Below are 9,425 nucleotides of genomic sequence, written 5' to 3'. Positions count from 1 at the left end.
GGAATTTATGGGGAGTGAGTTTAGCCAGGTCTGGGCAGCTCCTGTCACTGAGAATGGAAACAATAACAGCTTGATTGCTTCCGGGGTTATGTTGGGCTGCCTTTGGGTTTTGCAGATTGACAGGAAATTCTTCAAGTGCTGTTGAGGATCTTCGACTTGTGACCCCGAAAATAGTCCCTTGTTTTGCAACAAGTGCAGCATGTTATTCGTGATTTGGAATGATTCAGCCCGTATCTGCGGGACTACAATCGCTGTGGCTAGATTTTCAGCTGTGGGTTGTGCCTGGTCATAGAGAGCAGCCTCTGGCACAAGAGGTGCCGGTGGCGCTATAGGTGCAGGTGGGTTTCATTCGTGATCTCCCATGTTCGGTTCGATTTGTTCAATTGTTTGTTGCTGTTTACTTTTCCTGTTGGCCCGGTTCAAGGCCTTAAAAATTTTCTGGGGATCAGATAAAGCTTTGAATACTTCACCAGTTCTTGTTGAGTTTCTAGGCATGCACCTGTACAACCAATTCAACAAACGTTAAAGTTTCAATGTATAGATTGGGTATAGAGAAAACTGACTACACTAAGAATTTTTTGTATTTCTTTCAATTGTAATTGATAACACCGTTAATTCCCGGCAACGGCACCAAAATTTGATCACGCCCAACTATGCCTTATAAAAAGGACACGCGAACGTTGCAAATATAATCTGAGTATTTAGCCCGGAGTCGAACCCACAAGGAATTAACCTATCAATTACTTTCGTTAGACTTACTAAATTCCACGGAATCAACTTCCCAAACGTTGTAAATAACAATTGATGGTATTTCTACTAACTACGAATGAAAGTAAATAAGAGCTGAAAACTAACTATGATTAAGTTGTAAACAATTAAGAGAAGGTTCTAAGGTTATGATTTCCCCTATTTATGGAATCCCTTCCGGTTATGCTTCACATAGATTTGCCTAATCATCTCTATCAATCATGAGCACTATTATTACCGTAAATCTCTCCCGAGTAATCACAATAATTTACTACACGCACTCTCCCGAGATACGCTAGCTGGCTTGTTTATTACCGCTCACTTTAGATCACACCCAAGGCTTCGTTATCCCTAATCCCGCCTTTAAACCCTCGGTTATTGATCCCTCATATACTTTGGGAGTGGTGTTGTTCAACAATTGACCTAAATATGCACTCTCTCCCGAGTTATGCACACTAAATAGGCACAGCTAATTGAGGATCCTGTCAATTAACTACAATAAGAATAGAGTTGAACAAATAGAGATTAAACCGGGCAAACTATATTAACATAACAAGAAGTTCATCCCTCAATAGGTTCCATCAAAACCCTAGACTAAATATTTAGCTACTCATACTAGTGTTCATCACAATAATACTCAAAGTCATCACAATTCGTAAAAACAAAAGGAAGATAGGAAGAACTCGATGTTGAATTATCCTCCTTGCCTCTTGCCTCTCCTTGCCTTCAACTAAGTTATGAAAACCTTGATAATCAATCCTTGGGCGAGCTTGACCTTCTATAGGTTAAGTGAATTTACCCCCGGACTTCCAAGTTTACCCCTGAAAATTACTATTCCGGAACTGGGCTAGCGCGGTCGCGCTAGTGGGCGCGCTAATGACCGCGCATATGCCCTACCATTCTGCCTCGACCATCTGGGCTAGCGCGGTCGCGCTAGTCCAGACCTTCATTTCATCTATTCTTTTTCTCGTCTTCTCGCGTACTCAGCTCCTAGGGATTTTTCTTGCTTCAATGTAGCTCCAATCACAGCTTTAAGGCCTCATACAAGCTCCTCACTCCTGCAACGTGTGAAATTCACAATTAGAGCCCATTTTTCATCATTTAACTATATTATCGCATTGAAACATAATCAAGCTGGGGCATAAACAATCGCCAAATTACATAAATCTAGCCTATTATCACTCGGGCTAGGGACTTGAATGTACCTTCTTGCTATGATTACTATTTGCCAAGAATAATTCTAGTGTTTCTGCAAATTAGCGGTAGTCTTGAACATCAACAATGGGGCGCTTTATATAGGGGGAGGTTCGCCGTATCCTTTTCCAATTTTAGCTCCAAAACCTCTCATGAGAAAAAAAAATCCTAAAAGGTTTCTATTTTATTTCCTTAAAAGACTCTTTTACGCATTCTTCTTTTCAATGCAAGTATTTTTATAATTGAAATTCTTGTTGACCACAAATTCCTTCGGCTAATATTTTTCTTGTAGCCCATGAATAAAAACGTCAAGGAATGTGACTATCAACAGGAATCGATTCTTCCAGCTCAATCTTTCGTGCACTAGGAAATAGCTTTCAACTTCTGATCAACGGACTTCAAGATACCTCATTTTTTTCAGATTTCTTTATTAATCCTCAAGACCAATTAAGCTCAGCTCAATAGGGTTGCAGCACCCCGGGGATGGCAACCTACCCCAGCGCAAAGTTAATAGATGATATCACGGCTCGAACCTATGATTATAGGTCACACAAAAATAACTACATTGTTGCTCTAAGGCTCCCTTCAAATTGGTCTTTTGGCATAAATTGATTAATTACCACTTGAACCCAATTTAAAAAATTAATCAAATTAATAATTGCATCACATAAATTGGGAAGAAGGAGAGATCTTTGAGTTAAGTCTCACTACCATCCATTATCAAAAAGAATTTCAACATTAAAAAAAGGAATGAAATAGCCATGTGACTCTAATATCGTAATCTTTTAGATGAAATTATCATACAATTTCACGTTCTCAACAAAACTAAAAAAATATTAACTACAAAGTAAAAAATATTTGAAGAATTATTAAAAGAAGTTGCCTGTTTCATAACGCAGTAAACCAAACTGAGAAAAAGAAGAAATGAAAATGACGTTTTCTTAAATACAAAGTGCAAGTTTTAGATTAAGTAGCAACCAATGACAAATTCTTCAACTTCCTAAGATGTGAATTATACATCAATCATGATTCAAAAAGGGGGGAATGAAAAGTATGTAATCTCAGAAATACAAAGTCCAAGTAATGATTAGGCCAGCTACTAATGCCAAATGCTTCAACTTCCTATAATTAGATGACAATTATGAACGATGTCTAGTTTTGGATTAGTTCAACTAATAATGACAAATTCTTCAGCATAACTTCCTAAGATGTGAATTATGAAGTTTACTTTAAAATTATGAATTTTAATTTGAAGAGGAGGATGAATCCTTCTGGTTAACCTATGGTAGAAAAATCGTTGCTATAAAGGTTTTTTTGGTATCACATGAAAATCCTTTTGAATTTTTTTTATATTATTGGCTAAATCTTCAAAGAGTATTACCTCACCAAAGTCAACGAGTACTACTCCTTTTCTTCCATTTATTATGTACTCTCAATATTTGGAGAACCAGCCAATTTGATCTTTGACCATGATCTTTTTAAATACTTACTAATAATTATACCAAAAAAAAAAATCATTTTTAGTCCCTTACTGTATTTTTTAACAATGTAAATTATATTCCAAAATAAATTAAAGAATCAATACTTGAATTCACCAAAAAATTAGATATTTCAACCCCTGCTATTCTTCTCGGGACAAAGCAGTGCTGAACAAAATGTATCTAGAGGACAATTTCAGAAAAAAAGGGTCTGAATCAAGCTTTGGTTTCCTAGTTCCTACAAACTTATGGCACTACCTACCTAAATAGTCCTCTCCTTCCTTTGACCAATCTTTTACAAAAGCTTAAGGTATAACCAAAGTGGCGTAAACAATAACAACCTAGTAAAATCTCACTAATGGGGTCTGGGGAGGGTAGTGTGTACGCAGACCTTTCCCCTACCCCGAAGAAGTAGAGGGGCTAAATTGGTGTAAACAAATACTACACAAACTGTTTACTCGCACTTGATAGATCGATAAATGTGACGAACAAAGAGCATGGATGAGCGGAAACCAACAGTCCCTAGCATGAGGAAGAAACCATAGCAGATGCAAGCCATGTATCCAAAGAAAAATGAGATTTGCATGAATCCAGACATGTCGGATCTCGTGTAGTAGTAGTATAAGCAATAGCTATAGATAAAGATGCTAGTTGATCCACCACAGATAAATGACCTGCACCATACCAAAAAAGCTTAATATATAGGCACATGAAATTAGATCAAAACAATGGTGGTAAATAAGTGAATTCATATTAGGAGTTTTGCTGTAAAAAGAACTTCATTTGGTTGCAACTCTGGAAAGCAGTAAAGGATGACAGATTCATTTCTTTAGATTAGGATAAGCAATAGGCTAATATATTGCACTTTTTGTACATGAACTTTGATGGCTTATGTTGTGCGAACTCTCGGCCAAAATGTTGTCGGACCCGTGTCGGATCCTCCAGAAATGTACTACTTTTGGAGGATCCGACACACACCCGACAATATTTTCGGAGAGCCCGAGCAACATAGTTGATGGCTGCTGATCTTGTTACCAAATTCCACATACCACTGAATGAAAATGTAGATTAATACAAACCAAAGGGAAAGAGCCACGAACATATACATCAAGATTATTAGATACAGATATTAGCACAACAAGTAGTCATCAAAAACATTTAGTTAACTAAATTAAATTTCTCTTACTAGATGCAAGAAAAGGAATAAAAGACAGGTGCAAGGCGCTTCAGGAAAACTAGCAATCAAGAAACTAACATGGAACTATGATAAGCCAAACCAAGAATATGAAATGTAAACGAAACGAAAGAAGCTTCGAACCTCCACCACCATTTATGATCTTCTGCAGCAAGTTGGAAATAAGTCAATGCAACAGTGATGAAAGCGGTTACTATCAGCAGAAGGATGAAAACTATAATCAATATGCTGTAGATGGTGTAGATTTTTTGACCCCATACACTTTGAAATATGTAATAGAGCTCAATGTAGATGGCACTAAATGGTAAAAAACCCGCCATTGCCATCTGAGGGACAGTGCCACGGTACCAAGCGAGTAATGGGATTTCTCTTGGATATTTTGTGGTGCGGCATGGAGCTTGGAAACCAGTTCTGCTATTCTTGCCAGCAATTCCACCCAATACAAGCAGTGGCGATGTCATGAATGTCCACATAAGTACTATTACCATAATTGTGCCAAATGGTAGAGCAGCAGTTGAACTATAGCTAACAGCAACAGAATTGAGGAAGCAGAACATTAGCGCTAAAGGCCCACAGAAGAGACTCCCGGTCAAGACCAAATTCCTTACCTGTTAAGGCAGAGTATTTACAAATATTAGCTTTAACTTAGTACTTTGCAACTCAATATATAAGACCACTTAGTTCCAGTGAAATGGAGACACCGTCATAGCATAGCAACTATGAGAATATTACAGCAGTTACCCAGTTAGTTCCTTCAAGTTGGCAATAGAAAGAGGTAGCTGTGTATCCGGCAACGCCAGAAGTGAGTGCATATATAACCAGAAGGGCAGTGAATAGAGCTCCTCTATTGTAGGGATAAAACACCCCTACAAGTGCCAGCAGGAATACAAAAACTGTCCTGTATATGAATGAAAATATATGTTTCTTTAAGATTTAACAACATAATGCTACAGTTTCTTGTATTAGACATTAATTTGGGAGGATACTGACAGAGTAAAGAGCTGAGTGCCACAACCAAGTGCTGCAGCAAACAATGACTTGTGTTTTGGGAACCTAAAGACATCGCCATGTATGTACTTCCATCCCGTCTCCTCGTGATCATTAACTGCTTCTTCATCATGTGCATACCTTTTGATGCATGATCAATTAAATGAGTTACTTCTACAGAAAATCAGCTAGATTCTTTTCTTTTCTCCAAATGGAGTGACAACTTTCATAAAAGCCACTTACTTGATAAAGTCATTCTTAAGTACTCGCATAAGAATCGTGGCAAGAAAACCAGTTAAGAGGAGAACTATGACACAAGAATTTATGATGGAAAACCAGTGGATCTCCAAGTGATGTGGTAGAAAAGTCTGCGAGAATTTATCCATCCGATTCTCAAATAGAATATCTGTTTGCTTCCATTTTGCAGTGTATGTAAACTCAGCATCGAGTTCCTTATCTTCTGTCAGGTCCAAAACAGAATGTGGATCCGTTCTTGATGTGATCTCAATAACACGATCCTTATTATAAAGGATATCGAAATGTATGTGTTTGTACAGAAAGTATTTGTAATCTTTTGGATCATCTGTTTCTTCTCTATTCTCAACTCGTCCAATAAGACCCCATATGGGCAACTCATCATAGTACATTTCAAAGTAATAGTCTTTATCCACTGCTCTTCGGAACTGAGCTACTTCTTCCATTGTTAGCTTCTTCCTACAAAGAATTTCCAAGTCTTTCTCTACCAAGAAATCGAGAGCATAAGGACCACTCACGAGCCGATCCCCATTTAAGACTTCACCTAGAGTTTCCTTCTTCTCTTCCAATTTCACTTTATCTGCATATCAAGTACATATATTTTACCAATAAGTTACAGACTTTTAATTCGGAAAAGGCCTAAAAATGCCACTCAACTAACATAAATGGCCTATCTATGCCATCCGTTAAAAGGTTGCCCTATTCATGCATAGATAGGCCATTTATGTTAGTTGAGTGGCATTTTTAGGCCTTTTCCGCTTTTAATTTCCTCTGCATACCTGTGTAACATGCTACTCAAACTTGAGTAATATAGGTTTAAAGTTTTTAAAAATACTTTTATCAAACTTTGAAATATGTATCTTTTGCTTAGAAGAACAAGATTGCAACTATAGCCTAACCCCAACCTTTCTCCCCAACCAAAAGACAAGAGATCTGACAACAAAATAGGCAAATAAAGAAGGAAAAAATAACAGAAATTCTGCATTTTAAAGAAAGAAATTTACAACAACTAGTGCAGCTTTCTGTTTTTGCTTGACTAATCGAATCATCTTTTAGACATTGCTTCACTCAGATTTTACATGATTGACACATCAATTAGCCCTAGTCTGAAACTTAAATGAGTTGAATGCTTAAATTCAATTGAGCCAATCATGATAATTATCTAATCTTCGAATTCTTTACTCTCCCTTTTCAGTACTATCTTAGTTATATATATCTCATGAAATAAATAGTAAGACAGCAAGAAGAGAACAACCAACAAAATACAATACGTGAAAGTGTAGAATGAACCTGGTATACAAAATGGCAGATCATAATACCGGTAGGATTCGCTGTAAAATAAGAAAGCAACAAGAAAATATGAGTAATTAATTAAATATTTGTAATCTGCACTAACTACACAAAGAAAAAAGAGAATAAATTAAAGAACTCATCCATTTGAGTTTCCCAAAGCATACCTAGTGAACGCCATTTCCATACGCAGATAAAGGAGGAGAATTGCAATAAAAAATTGCTCCCCTCTTTCAATTTATATGGCACTATTTGATTGCACGAACCACTTTTGACATTTTTGGTCTTAAATATGCCTATACGGTTTTCATACCTATAAAACCTTATCATTAAGGGCAGAATATATAGTTTAAAATTTATGTTTTCAAATAGAGAAAGGTACTGTACGTAATTCTTAGTGTCACATATAATGGAGCTGAATAGAGTGGAGTAAACACAAAGTGAAGCGATCCTAAGTAGTTTAGGGCAGTGACTTATTGATCGATTGACACTAAAAACACAAAACGATGCGAGTTTACACTTCCATAGATTATAGAAAATTAAACTACAACACAAATAAGAGGAAACTAAATGGGTGAATATGAAGGAGATGTATATGTGTACCTGGGATTGTGGAAAGGACCAACCTTATTAGCATAAAGAGGGACAGGATCCCCTCGTTTATAGCGATGATCAGAGGCATCTTGGCTGATAAAGAGGCGGTAAACTACGAAAAGTGTCACCATGCAAATGGACACAATAGCACGCACTTTCTTCATATATCCAATAGTTAAAAAGAAAAAGAAGAAGAACTTGTTTGTGCGTTATTGATAGAGAGATGAAGAGGTAAGGAAGTGAAGAAGAGAAACTAGAGATTGGACGTGTGCATGATGGTTTATTTGTTTGATCAGATCTCTACGCTCTATTAAGTAATATTGTCTGAAAAATATAGACAATACGAGTGGTAATTAACGTGTACAAATAATGAAGCATAACGTACAAAATACTTTTACTTCTACCAAATTTTTGACTGATATGAGCATACCGACAAATTGATATCAGGAGAAATTCAAAAATAGCCAGATTTACGAGTGGTCGTTCAAAAATAGTCCGGTTTTAAAAGTAATCGAAATCTAGCCACTTTTCATGTAAAGATAAATCTGAGCGAAAACACGGTTCAAAACCCGGAAAATACGTCAGTATATTATGCTGGAGTTCCAGCATAAGTATACATGAACTCCAGCATATTATACTGGAGTTCCAGGATAAGTATGCTGGAACTCCAGCATAATATGATGGAGTTCCAACATAAGTACACTAGAACTCCAGCATAATATACTGGAGTTCCAGCAAAGTATACCGGTCCAGTATAATATGCTGGAAGTTCATACACAAGTGCTCGAATCTCCAGTATATTATGCTGGAACTTTCCGTGTGTTGGAGTTCCAGCATAATATGCTGGAAGTTCATACACAAGTGCATCGAACTCCAGTATATTATGCTGGACCGGTCTCTGTTGCAACAAAATAGTGGTTATTTTTCATTAACTTGATAAATGCTGCTATTTTTGAATGACCAGTCCGAAAACTGGCTAGACCGTGCTATTTTTACATTGATATCACCCATATGGATCTATCTCTTCTATTATAATCTATTTTTTGCTATATCTGAATAAATCCTAAGAGATTGTAGATTTTTCAAAAGAATTTACTTCCGTGTGATTTTAGGTTATTTCATTGTTAAGATTACTGCATGCACTAAAGTTACCTGACCATAGTTAGTTGTTAGTTAACTGTAGTTAGTTAGTTAGTCTTGATCATAGTTAGACTGTTGATACCCAATTTTGCCCTTCATATTATATAAATGTCATATATACTTTCAAAATATTATTTTGCATTATTACCAAATTTGCAAGAGTCATATAAGTATTTTCTATGATTTTCTATAATTTTAAAAGCTTTGAAATTGATTTTCTTGCATTTAGTAATTATCCCTTCAAATTATTTTGGGGTGATTTTGTAAAGACCAGTCTGGTCGTTTTGAGCATTTGCACTTCACTGGGTTGTTTGAGGGCATGAGTAGCTGCGTATGATGTATTACGACTTGTGTGTATCGGCAATTTTGGTTTTTCAGGTAATTTAGAATTTATTTAGAAGAATGAATTTCATGATTGAAGCTTTAAAGTTGGAAGAGTTGATCAAGTTTGACTTTTTAGTGTTTAACCTCAGATTGGAGATTTGATGGCTCCGTTAGGTTTGCATGGTGATTTTGGACTCGGGCGCATGCCCGGATTTGCATTT

General features: G+C 36.5%; 1 protein-coding gene across 1 annotated transcript; it reads right to left on the bottom strand.

Annotated features, from left to right (window-relative positions):
* On the bottom strand, positions 3,508 to 8,000 carry LOC109228236 (transmembrane 9 superfamily member 3-like). Its single transcript, XM_019393393.1, has 7 exons — positions 7,750 to 8,000; positions 7,147 to 7,187; positions 5,845 to 6,436; positions 5,605 to 5,742; positions 5,356 to 5,512; positions 4,738 to 5,222; positions 3,508 to 4,093 (listed from the first exon to the last, which is right to left on the bottom strand). The coding sequence occupies exons 1-7, from the start codon at positions 7,902 to 7,904 to the stop codon at positions 3,874 to 3,876; spliced, it is 1,788 nt and encodes a 595-aa protein (XP_019248938.1). The 5' UTR covers positions 7,905 to 8,000; the 3' UTR covers positions 3,508 to 3,873.

This window comes from Nicotiana attenuata, chromosome 6 (genome assembly GCF_001879085.1).
Source record: "Nicotiana attenuata strain UT chromosome 6, NIATTr2, whole genome shotgun sequence".
Taxonomy (NCBI): domain Eukaryota; kingdom Viridiplantae; phylum Streptophyta; class Magnoliopsida; order Solanales; family Solanaceae; genus Nicotiana; species Nicotiana attenuata.
This window is presented reverse-complemented; position numbering and strand designations above follow the sequence as displayed.